This window comes from Rhinopithecus bieti, unplaced genomic scaffold (genome assembly GCF_001698545.2).
Source record: "Rhinopithecus bieti isolate Rb0 unplaced genomic scaffold, ASM169854v2 scaffold_21542, whole genome shotgun sequence".
Lineage (NCBI taxonomy): Eukaryota > Metazoa > Chordata > Mammalia > Primates > Cercopithecidae > Rhinopithecus > Rhinopithecus bieti.
The window spans coordinates 2,187,302-2,210,368 of record NW_016810483.1 but is presented as its reverse complement, the minus strand read 5'-3'; the positions used below and the strand labels follow the sequence as shown (position 1 = coordinate 2,210,368).

Below are 23,067 nucleotides of genomic sequence, written 5' to 3'. Positions count from 1 at the left end.
CTCAGCCTCCCCAGTAGCTGGGAATACAAGTGCCTGCCACCACACCCCGCTAGTATTTGGTATTTTTAGTACAGATGAGGTTTCACTATGTTGGCCAGGCTCGTCTCGAACTCCTGACCTCGTGATCCATCTGCCTTGGCCTCCCAAAGTGCTGGGATTACAGGAGTGAGCCACCGCGCCTGGCCTATTTTGGACTTTCGAAGTAGCCTAAGGGGCAAATATCTAAGCCACCCAGAAACATGCATCTACTTCATGTCTCATTCTGGGAATCAAAATAGCTTGACTGACTTTTTTGGCCCATCAGGTGTGTCTCTTTTTTGCACTCACAACACGTATGTGGCCGTGACGACACCTTCAAGGAATGGAGGCTCCCTGCCTCTCCAACAGCGGACCAAAAACTGGGAGATTTCCAATTTATGGTTTTTCTTCAAATAAGATTGCTTTTCAGCCTTTTCCACTGTTCTTTTCAAAAGCAGACCCATCAGCTTGTTTTCAAAGGTGAGAGAGAGATTAAGAGACTAAAAATGAACCTCTGTAGCCTAGTTATTTGGGCTTTGTGCTGATTCAGAATGGTGACCAACTAACATGTTAGTGATTTAATGGTAAAGCAAGGACTCATGGACTCTGGGTAATCAGCTGACTTCATAAAATAAGTCATGAAAGGTAAAGACTTTCCTAAACCGGAAACAAATATATGCTTTTGCTGCTAGGGAAATGTACATAGTTTGATTTGTAGGTTATGAATCTTTAAAACTCCTACCCTAAGTCCTATCATACATCGTTTGTGAGTACTATCTTTTATTTATTGTGCTAAGCAATTGTTCTTTGTTGACTGGAGTGGTGTTCTATGTGAGCAAAGCAGGTGAGACAGAGACACAGGAACACAAAATACCACTCAGGGAGCAAAGGACATTTTGTCAACAGAGCTAATCACTCTTGAAGCAAAATAATCCACTCTCTCCAGTTATTAAAATAATGAAAGTAACTGTGGCAACTTCAAAAGGACTCATTAATCAGTGAAGCTGGGTGAATAATTTCCTCAAGAAACACAAGGTACCAGAAATATTTTATCCAAATACATTTTTGTTGGTCAGAATAGGGTTCAAGCCTGTTACATAATACTAAGAAAACAAAGAAGGTATTTCCCTTGTCCTGTCAGTGTGTGACAGCTGTTTGGGAGCACCTGGAGAAAGTCTACAGTTTAAGTCTTCTGGTTCCATGTTCCCAAACACAAAAGCAATAAAGGGGCCATGTCAAACCCAAAATAGCTGCTTTTCAGTTGTCTATAAAGTATCAATTGCAACCACCACTGCTTGCAATGTATTATATGTAGCCTTATTAATAAGCCCAGATTTCCCCGTTCTTAGAAGCAATACTTCCACCATCCCCCTGACCAGTCAAAGGAGACAGCAATCAGAAAAGTTTTCTTTGTTGGAAGTATGGTTCAGATCCTTCAGGACCCTAATGCCTTAGCTTTATTGCCTATAGCATGCTGTAAACATCACCACCAGAGGCACTGCCGAATTTCTGCTATTTCTGGATAAAACAAAGGCCTGCTGGCTGGGCCTTGTGGCATGTGCCTGTAGCTTCACCTACTTGAGAGGCTGGGGTGGGAGGACTGCTTGAGCCCAGGAGTTTAAGGCTGCAGTGAGCTATGATCGGACCACTGTACTACTCCAGCCAGGGCAACAGAGCAAGAGGCTGTCTCAAACAAAACAAAACAAAACAAAACAAACAGAAGGGCGGGTGCGGTGGCTCACGCCTATAATTTCCCAGCACTTTGGGAGGCTGATGCGGGCAGATAGCTTGAGGTCAGGAGTTCAAGACCAGCCTGGCCAACATGGTGAAACCCCATCTCTAATAAAAATACAAAAAATTAGCTGGGTGTGGTGGCGGGTGCCTGCAGTCCCAGCTGCTAAGGAGTTTGAGGCAAGAGGATCATTTGAGCCTGGGAAGCAGAGGTTGCAGTGAGCTGAGATCGCACCACTGCACTCCAGCCTGGGCAACAGAGCAAGGCTCGTCTCAAAAAAAAAAATAAATAAATAAAGAAAACAAAGGCCTTCCAATCAAAGTGTTTTAGAAACAGATGGAATCAGGCTAACTTCAGTCTGATGGTGCCAGGCTTGGGTGTTCACTGGAAGGACACACAGCCAACAGGTGCGAAGCAGGATTCTCTCCCTTTGAAATGAGACGAAACCAGCCTAAGTTACAAGGCACAGTTGCTTAAGAGTAAAATTAGGTAGATCTGCTACAAATAAGGGCTCGATCTGAAAATAGGAGAGGGTGGAAATGGAAAAGCTGCTGTCTGTGGGAATACTTAGTATTTGCTTTCTGAACTCAGTGAGAAAAGTTGGGTTGAAGTGGAATGGCAAAACATTTCAGGGAACTCACAACGCTGAAGGAGAGCAGGCAGAATGGGAGAAATCCTTTCGGGATGAACTGATCGTCACCACAATAAACAAACACAGTAAGAGAGGCTTGAGAGCTCTGATGAAGAGCTCAGGCTCTGGAGTCAGGCAGATGTGGGGTGAAATCTGGGCTTGTCCAGTCGTAAGCTGTGTGAATGAGCGTGGGCAGCTAATTAAGTTTCTTCCTGTGTAGAACAGGTATTTTAAGAGCACTTAGCTCACAGGGTGCTCGTGAGAAGGAATTGTACTAACACTGGTAGCGTACTAAGCATGAGTATGGAGAGCAGAGGCTTTCCATAAATTTTCCACTGCTATTATTATTACTTCTAATACTCTTACTACTAATAATACTAGTAATTTATTTTCTTTCTTTCTTTCTCTCTCTCTCTTTTTTTTTTTTTTGAAAGGGTCTCGCTCTGTTGCCCAGGCTGGAGGGCAGTGGTGCAACCATGGTTCACTGCAGGCTTCACCTCCCAGGCTCACCTTTCAACTCAGCCTTCCTAGTATCTGGGACCACAGGCATGTACCACCACACCTGGCTATTTTTTTATTTTTAGTAAAGATGAGGTCTTGCTATGTTGCACAGGCTGGTCCTGAACTCCTGAGTTCAAGAGATCCTCCTGCCTCGGCCTCCCAAAGTGCTGGGATTTACAGGTGTGAGCCACCACACCCGGTCAGTCATTTCTTTTTTCTTTTTTTTTTGACAGAGTCTTGCTCTGTCACCAGGCGGGAGTGCAGTGGCGCAATCTCAGCTCCCTGCAACCTCTGCCTCTGGGTTCAAGCGATTCCCCTGCCTCAGCTTCCCAAGTAGCTGGGATTACAGGCACGTGCCACCACATCTGGCTAATTTTTTTTGTATTTTAGTAGAGACAGGATTTCACCATGTTGGCCAAGATGGTCTTGATCTCCTGACCTTCGGCCTCTCAAAGTGCTGGGATTACAGGTGTGAGCCATCGCGCCTGGCCAGTAATTTCTAACCCATAAACATCTTTTGACAGCTGGGTGCAGTGGCTCACGCCTGTAATCCCAGAATTTGGGAGGCCGAGGCAGGTGGATCACTGGAGGCCAGGAGTTTGAGACCAGCTTGGCCAATGTGGTGAAACCTTGTCTCTACTTAAAATACAAAAATTATCTGGGTGTGGTGGAGCATGCCTGTAAGCCCAGCTACTTAAGAGGTTAAGGCATGAAAATCACTTGAACCTAGAAGGCACTCTGCCTTAAAAAAAAAAAAAAAGACAAGATGTTTAGGATTTTCAATAAAAGGAAGAAATATACCCATTTATTAAAAATAGGATGGCCTACCTATTTTACCATGTTGAATGTTTGCTCTTCACAATTTTTTTTTGAGACGGAGTCTCTTTCTATCACCCAGGCTGGAGTGTAGTAGCATGATGTCAGATCACTGCAACCTCTGCCTCCCAGGTTCAAGTGATTCTCCTGCCTCAGCCTCCCAAGTAGCTGGGATTACAGGTGCATGCCACCACGCCCGGCTACTTTTTTTGTATTTGTAGTAGAGACAGGATTTCACCATGTTGGCCAGGCTAGTTTTGAACTCCTGAGTTCAAGTGATCCACCTGCCTCGGCCTCTCAAAGTGCTGGGATTATAGGTGTGAGCCATTACACCAGCCTAAACAATAATTGCTTAAGAATTGTGGCTAAATATGGAATTACTTGGCATAGCTGGAAAAAGATAAAAGAGGGGAGGAGTTAGAAAAATATTAGCCCATGAATGATGCAATTTGAAACCAAGAACATGAATTTTCTCTTAAAACTGTAAACACACAAAATGTGAAATTAAAATTAAGATTAAAATGTGAAACACCATGTAAGAGAATTAACCCTCACAATTCTCACTCATCAGCAACATTACTGCTAGCTCTTTTTTCATCTATAATGTTCTATGGTGGCAATGAGAATACAAATACATAAAATGAGAAGACATGATTTTTACAAGAAAGGGAAAATAGGGTATCCACTGAAATGTTAACAGTTGTTACCTCCATTAAATAGGATTGCAAGCGATATAGCTTCTTTTCTGTTTGCTTTCTTAGCTGCATCTTCTAATTTTTCTACAACGAACGTGTCATTAATTGTGCAGTTGAAAATTCAAAATTATTTGCTATTCAATTTCCAATTGGAAACATCTGAATTGCACCCAAGCATTACACAGAGCCAGTGCTGAGGATTTCACTCAGCTCTGGCACATGGGATATTTTGTAGGCACTGGTGGAGTGAAGTGACTGTCTCACCATCTCTTCCAGCATACTCAGCAACCATTCTCTAATTATGCCATAGTCTCTATGCCAATATTTTATGGGAGTTTTATAAGATGCACCTACAGCTAGTTATACTCAGAAATTGGAGGACCTTCTAAAGTTCTGGCTTAAAAAAAACAAAAACAAACAACAACAACAAAAAACCACCTTTTGTTTTCTTGTTCTTGATTCTTTTTTTTTTTTTTTTTTTTTTTTTGAGATGGGGTCTCGCTCTGTCCCCTAGCCTGGAGTGCAGTGGCCGGATCTTAGCTCACTGCAAGCTCCGCCTCCCGGGTTCACGCCATTCTCCTGCCTCAGCCTCCATCGTAGCTGGGACTACAGGCGTCCGCCACCTCGCCCGGCTAGTTTTTTGTATTTTTTAGTAGAGACGGGGTTTCACCATGTTAGCCAGGATGGTCTCGATCTCCTGATCTCATGAGCCGCCCGTCTCGGCCTCCCAAAGTGCTGGGATTACAGGCTTGAGCCACCGCGCCCGGCCTGTCTTGATTCTTTAAAAACTACTTCCCCAGCCATCCAGAAATCAACATGGGCCACAAGAATCACATATTATTTCAGACTAGAACCTAAAAAAGAGATTTACCAGGTAACAGCCTAGGAAGCTACTGATTATATGTAGTATATAATTATTTGCTGTCTTGATTCTAGGTTCTAATCCCATGGAAAATATAGAAAGACGGCAGCAAGGAACATTGAGACATGAAAGTCATTGCCACGTGTAAAATCGTAATGTTTAAAAAAAAATGCAGGCACAAGAATTTAGCCAGAAAAAAAAAATAGACATGCCAATAAAAAAGCTGCTTCTTAAAATCTGGCTGGCAGTGTCCTTCCTCTCCCCAAAGGATACTCTACTGTAAAGAAAACATGGTAGATTTTTTTCTCCCTTGCCTGTATTTGATTTCCAATTAAAATTAAATATAAACTGAAACACCACCTGGATTTTAGCAAAATCCAATCCCCGCCTTCCACTCTTCCTTTTTTTAAAAAGAAGAACCTGGGCTTACATATACAAACATTTTGCTAAATGACCCATGGCAAATTGCGTAATGCCAGTAAAAGTTGTGTTTTTTAAGTTATGAGCCCCAAAGATTTTATCTGAAATAAAACCCTGATTCAATTCAGATTCTGGAGGCAAACTGTGTCCTTAACTCTGCCTCTAAATTTAAAACATTTGTGTGTGGGGCCCCTTCAGTAATGTTGCCAGTAGGTATGTAGGAGAAATTCTGTATTGATTAGGATATGTGTTTTCTTTTCTAAAATGGTAAATTGGGGCACTAATTGCCTACAAGAACTGGTTCCCTGCAGTCTCCACGTAGAGGTCAGTTTCTAAATGAAGGGTTGCTTGTCAAATAGGACTTCGTACTGACTTCCATTTATCACCTCAATGAGGGAAGACAGAACTATACTTCCACGGAGGAGGCTTCTCCATGGAGGAGGCTTCTCCTTGGAGGAGGCTTCTCCTTGGAGGAGGCTTCTCCTTGGAGATCACCAACCGGAATGTCTACAATGTTCCAAGGTGATTGGATTTTAATATAAAGCGGATGAGGTGGGCTAAAAAATGGAATAGTTCTAAGAACAACTTGATTCCCTCCTGACCTCCACCTTTGGGTCCCCAAGACCTCAGCCATGGCTTTTCCCAGTCTTCAAAAGATTCTAAGAAAGGACAATAATAAAGTAAGGAGCACGTTTTAAAGGGTTGGCTACTATGATAAGGTCAATAAATTATTTAGCATATTCATCACATCTACCCTCTCAGAAAGTTATCTCTACTGCCCTGTTTTACAGATGAGAAAAGTGAGGCTTCGAGAGATGGCAGAATTTGCCCAACTTCACTCATTGAGTGAAGTTGGAGGGTGGGTTTTCAACTCTCATCAGTGGCATTCCAAAATGCCTCCAATAAAATATTCCTCCTGCCTTTTCCAGCTCCCCAGGGCAGTTTAAATCAGTCTCTAGCAGAAACAACATGAAGTGGGGTAAGCAACGAAGTGTGTCTGTAATGACTGTGGACATGAGACATGATTAAGCCCACACAGACTGGGAAGAAACTTAGAAGTGGGGAGCAGTCGTGGAAATTTAAAGAAAACAAATGTGGCCGGGCGCGGTGGCTCACGCTTGTAATCCCAACACTTTAGGAGGCCGAGGAGGGAGGATCACAAGGTCAGGAGATCGAGGCTATCCCGGCTAACACAGTGAAATCCTGTCTCTACTAAAAAAATACAAAAACGTAGCCAGGCGTGGTGGTGGGCGCCTGTGGTCCCAGCTACTGGGGAGGCTGAGGCAGGAGAATGGCATTAACCTGGGAGGCGGAACTTGCAGTGAACCGAGATCTCACCACTGCACTCCAGACTGGGCGACAGAGTGAGACTCCATCTCAAAAAAAAAAAAAAAAAAAAAAAAAGAAGAGAAAAAAGAAATGTGCTTTTAAAAAATCCATACTCTTTTATTGACAGGGAAGTGATTTTGTCACAAATTGATGATAGATAATGAGGAGTGGTTGTCAAATTTGATGGTGGAAGCACCTAGAAGTGAGGCAGAGATCTCCCTGTGGAGAGAGAACACCAGGGAGCTGCTAAGTGGTAGCTGAAAACTTAAAGACATGGGAGAAAAACCTTGTACCTGCAAAAATTGTATCCCCTTATTCCTATGCAAAAAATAAATCTTGTTCAAGGTGCAGATATTCTCTGCCATTTATATATATATCATAAAAGTTTTCCAACAGTTTGAATGTGAATTAAATTAAAAAACTTTTCATTTTTATTATAAAGGCAATACATGTTATTGTAGAAATTTGGGGATATACAGAAAAGTGTAAACTATATATATGTATATATGTATTTTTATGTATTATTTATGTGTATATATACGTGTGTGTGTGGATATATATAGGTATTTTTTTTTTTTTTAATAGAGAGAGGGTCTTGCTGTCACCCAGGCTGGAGTGCAGTGGCACAATCATGGCTCACTGCAGTCTCAACCTCCTGGGCTCAAGCAATTCTCCCACCTCAGCCTCCGGAGTAGCTGGGACTACAGGCACGTGGCGCCATGCCCAGCTAAGTTTGCTGTTGTTGTTTTCCTTAATTTTTAGTAGATACGAGGTCTGAGTTGCCCAGACTGATCTCTAACTCCTGAGCTCAAGTGATCCTCCAGCCTTGGCCTCCCAAAGTGCAGGGATTACAGGCGTGAGCCGCCATGGCTGGTCTAATGTATATAAAATAAACTATAATCCCATTAACACACCAAAAAAAAAAAAATCATTGATAGCATATTGCTTTCAGATTTTCCCCAGCAATAATTATATTATGATAATTTTTAAAGTTACTAAATGTTCTACATTCTTAATGGGTATATAATTAATACTATATCAAACTTGTATGTGAGCATTTTTTAACTCTTCTTCGAAGGTCAGAGATTTAGGGTGCATTTAATTTTTCGTATTATAAATACCATTACAATGAACATCTTTAGGCATAAATCTTTTTGCATGCCTCAAATTATTTCGATAGGTGACATTCCTGGTGATGATGATGACGGTGGTGGTGGTGATGATGATAAAGAATACCAAAAGTTGGCCAGGCATGGAGGCTTATGACTGTCAATTATTAAATAGCCCTTTGGGAGGCCAAGGTGGGTGGATCATTTGAGGTCTGGAGTTCAAGACCAGCCTGGCCAACATGGTGAAAACCTGTCTCTACTAAAAATGCAAAAAACATTAGCTGGGCAATAGTGGCGTGCGCCTGTAATCCCAGCTACTCGGGAGGCTGAGGCAGGAGAATCGCTTGAACCCAGGAGGCAGAAGTTGCAGTGAGCCGAGATGGCGCCACTGCACTCCAGTCTGGGTGACAGAGTAAGACCCTGTCTCAAAAAAAAAAAAAAAAGAAATACCAAAAGCTAATGTTTGCAGACAATTTACCATGTGGTATGCAAACTTCCAAGCACGACACATTTTATTTAGACTATTAAATGCTAATATTATTTCCATTTGATGAATATATGAACTGAGGCACAGAGAAACTGACTGTATTATACAGTCACCCAACTAGCAAGTAGCAGAGCCATGACTCAGGCCAAACATACTGGCTCCACAGTCTATGCTGTTAAACTCTGCCAGTGGTTTCCAAATGTGGTTCTTCAACTGGCAGCAAAGAAGAGCTAGAAATAGATATGCAAATTTGGAGGCCCTGCCCCAGATCTACAGAATAAAGTACTCTGGGAGTAGGTCCAGTAATCTGTGTTTTAAGAAGCCCTCCAGGGACTGGCGTGGTGGCTCACGCCTGTAATCTCAGCACTTCGGGAGGCCAAGGTAGGTGGATCACCTGAGGTTGGGACTTCGAAACCAGCCTGACCAACATGGAGAAACCCTGTCTCTACTAAAGATACAAAATTAGCCGGGCAAGGTGGCACATGCCTGTAATCCTAGCTACTTGGGAGGCTGAGGCAGGAAAATCACTTCAACCCAGTAGGCGGAGGCTGTGGTGAGCCGAAATCGCGCCATTGCACTCGTCTGGGCAACAAGAACAAGACTGTCTCAAAAACAAACAAAAAAGCCCTCCAGATGATGCTATGATGCTCACACACATAAAAGTTTGAGAATCACTGCTGACTGCCTTAGAGCCACTCAGTAAAATTGTATCCCTGATTCAAAGGGTGTGACTGTTTTAAGCCTCTTGATGTGCAACGCCAAAGTACCCCCAGAATAGGGTGTACAAACTTACACTGCCATCAGCCACATAAGGGGTTGCCTATGCTATGTGTATCACTTACTGTAATCTGTGCTTATTTAGTCAAAGATCTTTCAACTGGTTTACAGGGTTCTATAGTTAGAAGAATTTCAAGAGTGTGTAAATCTGGTGTTTACATTTGAATAGACATGAAATGGCTCTTGGTACAGATTGCTTTATATGACCTTACTTTCCAGAGTTTGCTTCAGAGCTGGCATGTACAGTGCAACATTTTAAATAGCTGAGAAATTATTCCAGGGACACACTGGGAAGCATTATTCCAAAAGAGGAACCCTTTTCCAAATTAAAGATAGACAGGTCACTAATATAGTCAACATCAACTAATGATAGAAAAGCCTAAGAGTATTTGTCAAAAGACTGAAACATTTGGCAAATCTAATTAACATACAGAATAGCTGTATAATTTTTTGGGGGGGGGGGACATATTGTAGATGAAATTGCAATTGCAAAATTACACATACAAACACACTTTTCAGGGAAAAAGTTGTTTGGGTTTCATTAAATTCACAAAAGAGGGGCCATAAACCTACAAAACATAAGAACGATGGTATTAGAGGCCGGGTGTGGTGGCTCACACCTGTAATCCCAGCACTTTGGGAGGCTGAGGCAGGCGGATCACCTGAGGTCAGGAGTTCCAGACCAGCCTGGCCAACATGGTGAAACCCCGTTTCTACTAAAAATCCAAAAATTAGCCGGGTGTGGTGGCTCATGCCTGCAATCCCAGCTACTCAGGAGGCTGAGGCACGAGAATCACTTGAACACGGGAGGCAGAGGTTGCAGTGAGCCTAGATCAAGCCATTGCACTCCAGACTGAATGACAAACCAAGACTCCATCTCAAAAAAAAAAAAAGATGGTATTAGAGATACGGACTATGCCAATACAGATTTTCACAAATTGTGAGATTTAATAAATCATCCAATTACAAACTTAAAAACAGAATCAAGAAAGTAAGAAGGGAAAGAAGAAAAGTTGGAAGGGAGAAAATGCAAGGGTAACACCATTTCCTCAGAAATCCTGTCAGTTCATGAATAACTAAATTGAGCAAATGCTTCTCAATTTGGCAACTATTTTTAAATTAGGTATTATGGTTTCAATTATTCTAGCTACATTATCAATAGAGGTAAATTAGCTAAAATTCAGCATAAACATTTGTGAAATATGGACACCAACCAAATTACCACACTTGTCAGCCCACATCTAATCTCTGGAAATCACACAATCAACTTTGTGCCTGTGTAAACAGATAGTCCTGGGCCATTTCCTGGAGACCAGTAAGCAGACCTCTCCTCACCACGTGCCTCTAGTCTTTCCAAGTACAAATCCAACCGTGCTTGTCTCAAAATTTAAAACGGCTAAATGGAAAAGACACAGCTTTGGGGCCTTTAAAATCTGCAAGTCAGAAGCCAAACCCATATAGTTCAGTGTATACTTACCATCCATTATCTCCTGATGGAAGAGGTTAAAACAAATCAGCAGATGTGCACATACTGAGACTCCTAACTTCACCAAGGTCTAAAATCCCACCAACATAGACACAGATTCGTCCTCTCCAGGCTACTGAAGATTTATTACCTAAGTCACTCACCTATCAATTAGTCATATACATCTCTTCTACAGTTTATCTTCAATTTGCTTTAAAAATTGTAAAAACTTTTCATGTTATCTGTTTATGTCTTACTGCACCTTGATTAAATTATGAAATCTTTGAATGCAGGGTGATACTGAGAATAATATATTTTTGTATCCTCTAGCCAACTATAGGACTATGAACATAAGACATATGTTAATTTTCTTTGGCAAGGAGCCAGGGCCAAGGACATCTGTCTGCTCTGTGAGTGACTCACTAAGTGAGTCCAACCTCCATTTCCTTACTAGACTGGCTGAAGATTCTTTTAACTACCAATAACGTCAAAACTTTTAATTTGTAAGATGCTGTCAGCTAAATGATAAGAAAGAAACTCTAGAGGAATGATGACAACTATAAGTCATTTTGCCACTCCAGAAATTGTGAAACAAAGTCTTAAACAATAGTATACATATAGCCAGGCACAGTGGCTCACGCCTGTAATCCCAGCACTTTGGGAAGCTGAGGCAGGCAGATCAAGAGGTCAAGAGATCGAGACCATCCTGGCCAACATGGTGAAACCCTGTTTCTACTAAAAACACAAATATCAGCTGGGTGTGGTGGCGCGAGCCTGTAGTCCCAGCTACTCGGGAGGCTGAGGCAGGAGAATCTCTTGGACCCAGGAGGTGGAGGTTGCAGTGAGCCGAGATAGGGCCTCTGCACTCCAGCCTGGCAATAGAGGAAGACTCAGTCTCAAAAAAACAAACAAACAAAATACATATATAGTATAAATACATAGATATTTTTCAGAGAGAATTTAGAAAAGAATGAGGAGTGCTTCCTCAGTTTTATCACTGTAAAGTAAGGGTAGAAGTTTGTAGAAGGCAAATCTTGTCACATCTGCCATTCATTAATCCAGGGATTGACAAACTTTCTGCAGAGTGCCAGATAAATATCTTAGGCTTTGTGGGTCACACAATCTCTGTTGCAACAACTCACCTCTGCTGCTGCAGCATGAAAGCAGTTACAGGCAACAGTAAGCAAAGAGGTGTGGCTGTGTTTCAACAGAACTTATTTACTAGGTTCAGGCTGGATCTGGCCCAAGGGCCATAGTTTGCTGATTCCTGGTCTAGTTGCAGACTTATAGTGCCTTATACCTAGCCCCTGCCCAAAGAAGGTACTGAATGAACAGCTGAGACAAATTTAAAATTATGTACAGAATGCAATCTTGACAATTATAATTGTGAATCACTACATTACAAAATATAAACTTGATAATTATAACTGTGAATGTCACATACTCAGCTTACGCGTTATGCTTTTCCTGTCTTAAAAACCTATTAATGGGCTGGGGGTGGTGGCTTACGCCTGTAATCCCAGCACTTTGGGAGGCCGAGGTGGGTGGATCACCTGAGGTCAGGAGTTTGAGACCAGCCTGGCCAACATAGTGAAACCCTGTCTCTACTAAAAATACAAAATTGTGGGTATGGTGGCACATGTCTGAAATCCCAGCTACTAGGGAAGCTGAGGCAGGAGAATCACTTGAACCTGGGAGGTGAAGGCTGCAGTGAGCTGAGATCACACCATTGCACTCTAGCTTGGGTGACAAGAGTGAAACCTCATCTCAAAAAACCAAAAAACTACTAATGATACAGAAAGTCTATATAAATACACATGATATATATACATAGCACACAGCACAAAACTTTGTGTTTATAAGAAATAGAAATTGAATGAGAAAAATCAGAATATCATCATAAAAACACACATTGTAAATGCATTTTCACTTAATGCTTTCAGATGTTGAATTCCTACTGAGTTGAAATGGAAATATCACCCATAGAAGAAAAAAATGAGGGAAGGTAAGCAATATTATCACAGTATTATTTATCATACACATTAGGACTAAAAATAGTCAGGAAAGAATGAGCATTATGTCATTCTCTATCAGTCTTTAACCTTGTAAAAGGTTGTTGAGTTTGTCGAGGGTATATCAAGAGTAAATACAGGAGGCGATAAAGAAAACTACTTTGTATCATGTGGCCCTGAAAATTAACACTTAATAATTATAATAATAAAAGTCACTTTTGTCCTGCTTTAGGATGCTAACTCTTATTTTATTAATTTTTTCCAAAAATATTCCTTCCTTTGGCTCTGAGAGGCATGACTCTGCTGTTGAAAAGCAAAAGACATTTTACGCACAATTTTCCCTCTACTAGGAAGAGGTATATTGTGCCCTTCAGTGAACATAAAATTGATATTATCATCTCTTAGTTTATATCTCACTACTTAACCTTCAGATTAAAAGTTATTGGATTTGAATGACTAAGAAGACATCATGTCACCTTCCCTTCAATGTGGAGAGACAGAAGTTGAAGACGAGACAAGGTAATGTGATAAAAACATGAATTTAGGATCAGTGGATGCTCTGCCTCTTTTTTTTTTTCTTTCTTTCTTTCTTTTTTTTTTGAGACAGACTCTCGCTCTTGTAGCCCAGGCTAGAGTGCAGTGGCACAACCTCGGCTCACTGCAACCTCCGCCTCCCGGGTTCAAGTGATTCTCCTGCCTCAGCCTCCTGAATTTACAGGCGCACGCCACCACACCCGGCTAATTTTTGTACTTTTAGTAGAGACAGGGTTTCGCCATGTTGGCTAGGCTGGTTTCAAACTCCTGACCTCAGGTGATCCGCCCGCCTTGGCCTCCAAAGGGGATTATAGGCGTGAGCCATTGTGCCCGGACAGTTTGTCTCTTTCAGTAAGTGGCTGTGATACTGAAAACTCAGTTGTGTTTGTGTGGATAATAAATTCTGAAATTAATGGTCTACCTGAAGAAACTTTGCTGAAGATGAATCTGTGTTAGGAAGTTCATTTTATTTTGGTACAGTCAAAAGGAGCTGTCTAACAATAGTGATAAAATAGTTAATTCAAGGGGAACATAGGGTTGCCAATCTTAAAAAAAATAATCCAGTACCCTCCACAGTTGGTATCTGCACTATCAGTTTATGTAGAAGATCCTGCAAAATGTCCACATGGAAGGACCAAAGAGAAAAACAGAGCTTGCTTCCCGCCTTCCCTCTCTGGGCATGGCTCAATTTAAATACACAAAGAAGACTGGGCCTTTATGTCCCCAGGATCTATACCTCCTAAATGAGTCTTCCAATAGCACTAGCTGTTTAATAATTGCACATTGTACTTTTCCAACAAAAGAAGCACAACATATACTCCCCACCACCTTAAAACAAATTCATTATAAGAGGCTTGTGTCAATATGGAACAAAGACTTTATCAAAGATCTAACTTCGTAGTTTTGTTCTCTCCAAGAGATAAGCCCATTCCATGATCACTAGGAGCACTAGCAGTTTATCAGTACTTCCCATGTGACTTTTGGAAGATGTACTCATTAGTAACTGTCAAAGGCTAAATGGAAAACACTTGATAATTTCAACGCAAATAAACATATGCAATCAAAATAGTGACTTTTAGCTACACAGAATGTCTTTATAAAAAAAGTCTTTTTAAAAAATGATTTTTTCAAAATAACCCTATCCTTTATTATAAGTTCTTAACCTCTTAGTGGCAGCTAAGAAAGTTCAGGTTCTTCCCCATGCCCCTCTCTTTTCTGTTTCACGGTGCCCCCATTTTGCCAGTCATTAAGATGGAACATCCTGACTCATCATTGGTAACTCCGACTCCTCGGTATTTGCATACCTCGTAAATTCAAAAGGTCCTGCTGGTTTCCCAACATTCTCCTCAACAATCTCTTCTTATCCAGTCCCTCCTTTCTCTTTCTGTTTCACTCATTCGTAAATAGTCTGTCAAAGAACTGCCCTACATCAGGTACTATGCTGTGTGCTGAGGAAGTACCAGGGAATGAGGACGGTGATCTCAGCCCCCATTCCCTGATGAACTTACACTTCACTAAGGCATTCAGATGGAGGAGGAGATGTTCAAGAAGCCAGGAGGGATCAACAACAGGGCGCCCTCAATTCATTGGGGCCACGTTAGTGGCCCATTACTAAATGTCAGACCAGCTGCAGTAACACTGTCATGGCCCCTCATCTCTCTGGGATTTCTTCCCTTCTAACCCAGCTAGGTTCAACCTTCTCATTTACTTTTAATACACCCCCTCTCATATGACCTTTCTTCTCTACTTAGAAGCCTCCCATCAGCTGAACCCAATCTGCCTTTTCACCATCTTTCTATTACCTCCATAGTTATTCTTCAGGCTCTAGCTAAGTAAACTCTAAGTTATTCTCCTATTTTTTCCTAGCACCTAACATATCAGTTCCCCCTCCACTCCCATTTTCTTCCACATATTGAGGCTCAATAAATAACAGTTGAATGAGGCTGGGTGTGGTGGCACATGCCTGTAATCCTGGCACTTTGGGAGGGTGAGGTAGGAGGACCCCTTGAGGCCAGGAGTTCAAGACCAGCCTAGGCAATATAGTGAGACCCGTATCTCTACAGGAAAACAAACAAACAAACAAACAAAACAGAACAACAACAACAGAAAATCGCTGGCCTGCCGTACCAGCAACTCAGGAGCCTGATGGTGGGAAAATCGTTGGAGCCCGGGGAGGTCAAGCCTGCAGTAAGCCATGATCGCAACCCTGTACTCTATCCTGGGTGACTGAGCTAGACCCTGTCTCAAAAAAAGAAAGAAAAAAGTGAAATCAAAGAATTGCAAACGATCAAAGAAATAAATTGCAGCTGTTTTCTAGTGGAGCTCACTTATTAGCCCACTTGCAACAAACCTGAGACAAGGTCAGTATGGGAAACTCTTCACGACATTTTTTCGTCGGGGGGAGGGGAGATAATGTGGCTGTATTTCTATGAATCAAATCAAACAGAGTATTTAGCAAAGGGTCTCTGGAATGTTACAAGTAACACTTCATAATTACAATAGATTTGAGTTCAAAGACAAAGTGATGAAAAGAAACTTTCTAACATGGAGTTCAATTCCCTACATAAACTTCCTTCTTGTGGCTCAGTGTACCACTGGCATTTATATTGCTATTCTTCTTTGTCATAAAAGCAGTCACCTTGTAACCCTTTTTATCAAGTAATCTATGCACTACCTAAAAGTACGCTAGACTCCATCAGGCGAGCTATAGGTTTACATTATATAAACATTCCAATTCTGCCTGCTCAGCGCTAGTTGTCAATAAACTCAAGCCATTGCAAAACAGCAAAGTAGGTTCCTTGCCTTCAGAGAACAGATAGGACCTGCCAGTTTTGCAAAAACAAACTCTTCACAATCACTGAAACTAATCTATCAACAAATTACCATTAAAGTCATACCTCCTGAAAGTTCAAAAACAGATTTGTGAGTAGACAAGAGATAGGGCGTTCTTTTTTTATGATTATTTTTATTAGCTCACAGGTCAGGGCTTAAAATTACCTTTTCAAAGTGGCAAAGCTTTCTCTTGAAGTCAAGAGGGTACACTTCACTCATAATGAAATGTGGCACCTGGCTTTCTATTACCACATTCTCCTATGTTGTGGGTCCTTTTTCTTCTTTTGCTTCTCGTGCCATTTTAATTTTCAATGGAGAGATTAATGACACACAACTGTTTAGTAATCAAAACTTGAAAGAATTTCATACAAGTCTCACATCACAAGTTACATAAATCTTTGACAACAATATTTTGATGGAAGGCAGGTCTAAACTAACAGAGTAGAGCACTATATTTAGCATTCAGGGTGAAATATGCCTTTTCTAGAAACAGCCACAAAGGGAATCAAGACAATGTGGGGGGTCAGTGTTGTGGCTGCTTTTTCTTTATTTGTCAGAATTATCTGAATTCCTGTCTCAGTTTTGTTTCAGTCTGTTTCTATGGTTATCACTAACATTTTGGTGGCATTCATTCCTACACAAAATATTTTTGACCATCAATACTTTCCACATTACTTGAACTACTGCAACATCTTCAATAAAAGTATATCTCAGCATAGCAATTCCTTTAAAATTACAGCTGGGTTTTTACCTACCAGTAAGGGAAGGTGCTAGCCCCCAGCACAGTACTCGGCCCCATTAAGGCATTCAATAAATACTAATAATACCTTCTTCTATGCCCCTTTCCTGGAAGTTCCCCTTCTAGGACACAGAGGTGCTGACCAGCTTTTCCCTGTCAGCATCAAGAGACCCTCCTTTCAGACACAGTCTCCAGCAGTTACAATGGGAAAGGCTACTTGAGGGCATTCCTAATAAAGTTCATAAGCTACCTTTTTCAAAGAAAAAAGTGGTAGAATGGTATGGCCAACCCAGCCATTGCTACCCAGTCTTTACACCTATAGATCCATACCATATAACCTGCGTCATTTTCCATAAGGTATGAAACAAGGCCAGGAATGGCCTCTGGAATTTTAATATGGTGTCCCAGAGGCCTATGGGTAAAAATGAGATGCAAAGAATGAGATGCAATAAGCACCTTCATGCAGTGGTGCTTAATCCAGTACAGACACCAACAGCTATTTCTTGCAGGCACTGTTTCTCAGAGGCAATTAAAAAGCTGGAAATGGCCAGGCGCGGTGGCTCAAGCCTGTAATCCCAGCACTTTGCGAGGCCGAGACGGGCGGATCACAAGGTCAGGAGATCGAGACCATCCTGGCTAACAAGGTGAAACCCCCTCTCTACTAAAAAAACACAAAAAACTAGCTGGGTGCGGTGTCGGGTGCCTGTAGTCCCAGCTACCCGGAGGCTGAGGCAGGAGAATGGCGTAAACCCGGGAGGCGGAGCTTGCAGTGAGCTGAGATCCAGCCACTGCACTCTAGCCTGGGCGACAGAGCGAGACTCCGTTTCAAAAAAAAAAAAAAAAAAAAGCTGGAAATGTTTGCGGGACAGCTTTCTTCTTCGACTCAATATCCACCAGCAATTTCACTAACAATAACTAATGAAGGGATGCATTTTGCCATTTTGAATGTGAAGAGAAGAAATTTCATTTGCTTGTGTATTTTTTGTTTTTCGACACAGGGTCTCAATCTGTCACCCAGCCCAGGCTGGAGTGCAGTGGCAAGATCTCAGCTCACTGCAGCCTCAACCTCTCATGCTCAAGGGATCCTCCCACCTCAGCCTCATAAGTAGCTGGGACCACAGGCATGTGCCATCATCCCTAGATAACTTTTGTATTTTTTGTAGAGACGAGGTTTTGCCATGTTGCCCAGGCTAGTCTCAAACTCCTGAGCTCAAGCAATCTGCCTGCCTTGCCCTCCCAAAATGGTGGGATTACAGGCATGAGACACTGCATGCAGCCTGCTTGTATATTTATTTATGCTGAAACAAAAAAAGTTAAACTTAAAACACTGACACTATGGTCCCTCTACTACCATTTCCCATGTTCAGAGGACGCTGAGATTTCAATTCCTGATTCTCCCAGGTTCCTCCGGTACTGTATTTTCTACATCCCCTTTGTTTTGTTGTTGTTGTTTATTTATTTACTTATTTTGAGACAGACTCTCAGTTTGTCGCCCAGGCTGGAGCGCAGTGGCACAATCTTGGCTCACTGCAACCTCTGCCTCCCAGGTTCAAGTGATTCTCCTGCCTCAGCCTCCTGAGTAGCTGGGACTACAGTCGTGCACCACCATGCCCAGCTAATGTTTCTATTTTTAGTAGAGACAGGGTTTTGCCATGTTGGCCAGGCTGGTCTCCAACTCCTGGCCTCAAGTGATCAGCCTGCCCCGGCCTCCCAAAGTGCTGAGATTACAGGCGTGAGCCACCACAGCTGACCTCTACATCCCTTTGAATGTACATAACTAGACTCTTTGCCTGAGTCCCACCCATTTCTCTGATCTTCTTGTGTTCTGGGAAGTGACTAATCTTTGACCTCCTTCAATGGCTCATTGGAAAAATTCAACCTGATGGGTCCTCTTTACTCCCCTTCTTTTTCAAGAGAATTTCCTATCTACCGTTCCCACCTCCTTACTAGTCATTTCACATTTTCTCTCCTTCTTTTACATTGTTAACTTAAAACATACACAGTCTTCTGGGCCACAAGACCCAACACCTTAAACCAGATGTCAAAGAAAGAAGCCATGGGAAGTAAACACTTTGCTTATCCACACTCTCTAAATAATACATGTTCAAACTCCAAATACAGCATGTCTTAAGTTTTTTCTCACAGATTCCCTCTAACCTGCTCTCTTCATATAAAATGATAGCCACACCTCAAAACTGCAGCAACCAAAGCTCTCTCTATACTGACTTGCAGACAATAAAACTGCCAGGTGGTACCAAAAAAAAAAAAAAAAAAAAAAAAGAAAAGAAAGAAACCCCACAAAAACCTCATCATTAAATGGAATGTTGTTAAGAAATAGCTGTTTTATTTAACAGCTATTCATTTTTATTGAATAAACATTTTCTAGAATGCATTCTGTTAATTGACCTGACAGCATATGCTGTATATGGAGAAACTTCTAAACATTATGCTCTATGTAATATGCTTATCTGAAACAGCTCTCATTTGCAGCAATATGGAAATAAAATTCTGCTTTCTAAAATTCAAGACTTTTAAAATGCATTAATCCACACAGTTTATGAAATTGTTCTGGACATTTTAAAATCCTTTCTTTAAGAAAAAAAAAATTTAGTAATTGCTAATAGTATTTGTTGCTGAGTTTCATAATGGAGTAGTGCACATCCAATACAACTTTTACAGACATAGAAATGGTGCAGGCATAATAGGAAATAAAAAGCAGTTATGTATCGGGTAAAGAATTACTCAATGGATAAAAGAAAATGTTCAGAAACTCTATCAAATTATATTATTAGAAAACTATTGTTATAATAGTTTCATGGCCCAGACATAAATAGAGTTGAAACATTACAGAGATAATACATTTAGTTTTGAGGAAGGAAGACAGTTTGTGAGTGTGTTGGCAGGCTCTACCAGCTAATGGCAGCACCTCTCTTGGGCTGATGGCTTCTGAGTGATGAGTCTACCTTCCAGCCCAGAATTGCCAACTCCACTACCTAGAGGCATAAATGAGCAATGCTGCTGGTGGGAATGAGAGCAGGCTGGAGCGCTCCCTGTCTTCAATAGCAATTCATCTCCCAACAATTGTTGCCCTTGTGGGACTATCAGCCCAAGGTTACCAGATATTCTAATTTTTCAAAAGAAGATGGAAAAGCCAGATTTGCCCCATTTCTCTAGGTTGTCAACTAATTTTTAGAAATGACAATGCCATTTGAACGCAATTAAGTCAACCTATAAACAAAACTCACTATGGAACTAGTGCACTCCATAGTGAATCTTTGTCAGGGCCCTCCCATCCTGAAAAGGGCATTTGCTGTAATTTGTAATTATCTTTGATAATATGGAGCAAACATGGAAAGGTTTGCATTTATTTATTTTAAATCCTGGCACTAAGTAAAAACTCTCCCCATATCCTCAATGATGGTATTGGTGCAACTAGAAAATCCTCCAACATTCAATATAATACACAGCATAATTAACTCGTTTTTATGCCAGGCCCTTTTAAGCCAGATCTTCGTGTTCCATGGACTTCTAACATATTTTACAGTTCTAATTCTCTTCCACTGTCCTACATTAATCAAAGCTGTAACCCCTGTTGTCTTTGTACTACGGAATCTGAATGTGCCCCTGGCGAGGAATGGGGGAAAAGTCAACAGGAATTAAATTTCAGTGCAACTGTTTACTCAACTGTGGCCTGCAGTTATTGAAATTTTATCCGTGGTTTTGTGTGACTACCGCAGTAATGAATTCAGCATGGCTGTGATTTTCTCACTGCTGGTATTCTCACTTCAAGTAAAAACCTGTAGAATAAAAATGATGAAAACAACCCTAGTCCATTGTAGAATGCTCACACTTCTCCAAACTGTCTAATTGTTGCAGTTTTCAGTCCAGAAGAAAACTCTGATAACTCTAGTCCTGTAGAAATATTTTCAGTCCTGTAGTTTTACTTATTTCATCTAGAGATTTCCCTTTTCCCCAACAACCTGTTAAGAGCCTTATCATATACTTAGGGGAGTTGAACAGCTGTCAATGTCACATTTTAAAAGACCTCAAAAGGCTTTGCTAACCACAATACAGGGGGTTTTAGCCACAATGATAGACCCCACTGCTTTGTTTCTTCCCAAAACGTGTCAACGGCATACAGAGAAAAAACTGTCATAAAAACATTTGAAAACAGTATAAAAGTCTAATCATAAAACATTTCTTGACCTTTGTATCAATAACCAGTAACAACAAATTTTCCAAAGTGGTCATGGCCAAAGGAAGATGTGGATAAATACATTTGCAACTGATACTTTTTAAGGAAGATGTTGGTGAAGTAGGCTTTTATAATTGTATTCTATGTAGCCGATTTGTTACTGCTGTTGTGTGTGTGCACGCATGCGAGTTTTGGGTTTATATGTAAACCACATGTTTTGATGGTTTATATGTAAAGTTTTTTGGAGATCCTGAATGATTTTAGCTCCTCAAATAAAATCAGAAGTTAATTTCCCATTTTTTAAATTAATGTAATCTAAATACTAATTATTTAGTATCACCACACCAGTCAGTAGCCCCATCTCAAGTGCTCAAGTGCTTCATAAAGAAATAGTCAATCTTGACACTCGTCTGGTAAGGGCATAGAAGATATCATTCAAAAACATTAACTATTCTGAATAAAATGGCTGAGAACATCACATGAACACGTACTAGCACGAATACATGGAGACCCTTTTACTATCTACTGCGCGGTTTCGCTAACAACCTCACTGGTTGGAATTTGGCCATCTGCACTAACTTAAATGCACAAAGTTTATACACAACGAACATCACAAATTCCATCTGAAGTGAGCTCGTGGTGCAGGCACAAATGGGTTTGGACTGCCAATGAAAGAAAGATCAAATCACTTGCAGGAAGTCCTCTGAATTAAGACTTTTGCTGGTCTGTTACTTTTCCTTTCTTTCACTTTGTTGCATCTTTCTCCCAACAGGTTCCACAGTCTCATGTTGGTTCCACCACCTTGTAAGGAGCTAACAACCTAATCATTCCTTACTCAACTCTTTGCAAGGAGAAAATAAACATGGTTTAGAGCTTGTCTCAAAGTTGCATCCCAAACATAAGCTTAGCTTGTCTGACACAAATTCCAAGAAAATGGTTTGAGAAGCACTTTGTCCCTATCTTCTTCCTCCCCACAAAAGTTACTGTAGCTTTCAGAAAGGCCCAAAGATACTTCATTCTTTTTAATTCACCTGTTTCTGAGCGGCATCATAACTATGTTTTGAATAAGTAAATCGAGAACAAAACAGGTCATAAACCATCTATTATCATTAACAAATCCTAATAATATTTCCTGATTCCAAGACAGGCTAGAAAACCAAAGCCAGTCTTCAAGCAAATGCCGTTACTTATTTGAATTTTTATCAACACTTTGACAACAAAACACCATTTCTTGGGTCGCCTGTACCATCTGGAAATATTTTACCAGTCACTCACAGGTACCCAGTTCCATACCTGTAAAAAGTATAACTAACAGGAATGAGTCTACCCCAACTTACGTACATTTTGGGGAGGCGCCAATAAGAGATAACTCAAAGCAGTAAGACTTAGCCACAAACTCACTGCTGCATGAATACAGGGAACATAGGTAAATACCCTAAACCCCCAAATCCTACAGGTAGAGGAAAGCAGCTTCCTACAGTGATGCCCGTGTTCTACATGTTTTGGCTGTTATCTCAGCATTTCTGCCTGTATTTCTATGTATTTATTTCAACTCTCCTTACTCACCTACTCTTCTTCTCTCTTTTATTCCTTAGCTCTTATTTCCTTCTTCACAGGCTTAAGCCTGTTTTTCGTTTCAGCGGTAAAATTCGCATCCACCACCCTCCACCTCCCAAGACTCCAAAGCCTCAGTACCTGTTGCTGCTGCTGCTGGGCGTGGGCGAGGTCAGCTGCCCCGATGTCCACGGCCGGCGTCTCTCCGTTGGAACGCCCCTCCCGGAGACTGCCGCACTCTAGTAAGTGGTTGCTGCCGCCCGACCCATTCTGGATGGCTGAACCGTTACTTTTTGCCTCAGTCCCAGATTCTTGCATCATGACTCAAAAACCTGATACAAGGATTTCCAAGATGGGGG

The 23,067-nt window shown here is 41.3% G+C and overlaps 1 protein-coding gene across 8 annotated transcripts in view; it reads right to left on the bottom strand.

The window, feature by feature from the left end:
* Positions 1 to 23,067, bottom strand: part of FOXP1 (forkhead box P1) — a 639,921-nt gene that overhangs the window by 225,968 nt on the left and 390,886 nt on the right. For all 8 annotated transcript variants that reach the window (XM_017892176.1, XM_017892168.1, XM_017892169.1 and 5 more), the window contains one exon: positions 22,850 to 23,040. In XM_017892176.1, the coding sequence (XP_017747665.1) occupies positions 22,850 to 23,029 (180 nt within the window). In that variant the 5' untranslated portion in view covers positions 23,030 to 23,040. The remainder of the gene's footprint in view (positions 1 to 22,849; positions 23,041 to 23,067) is intronic.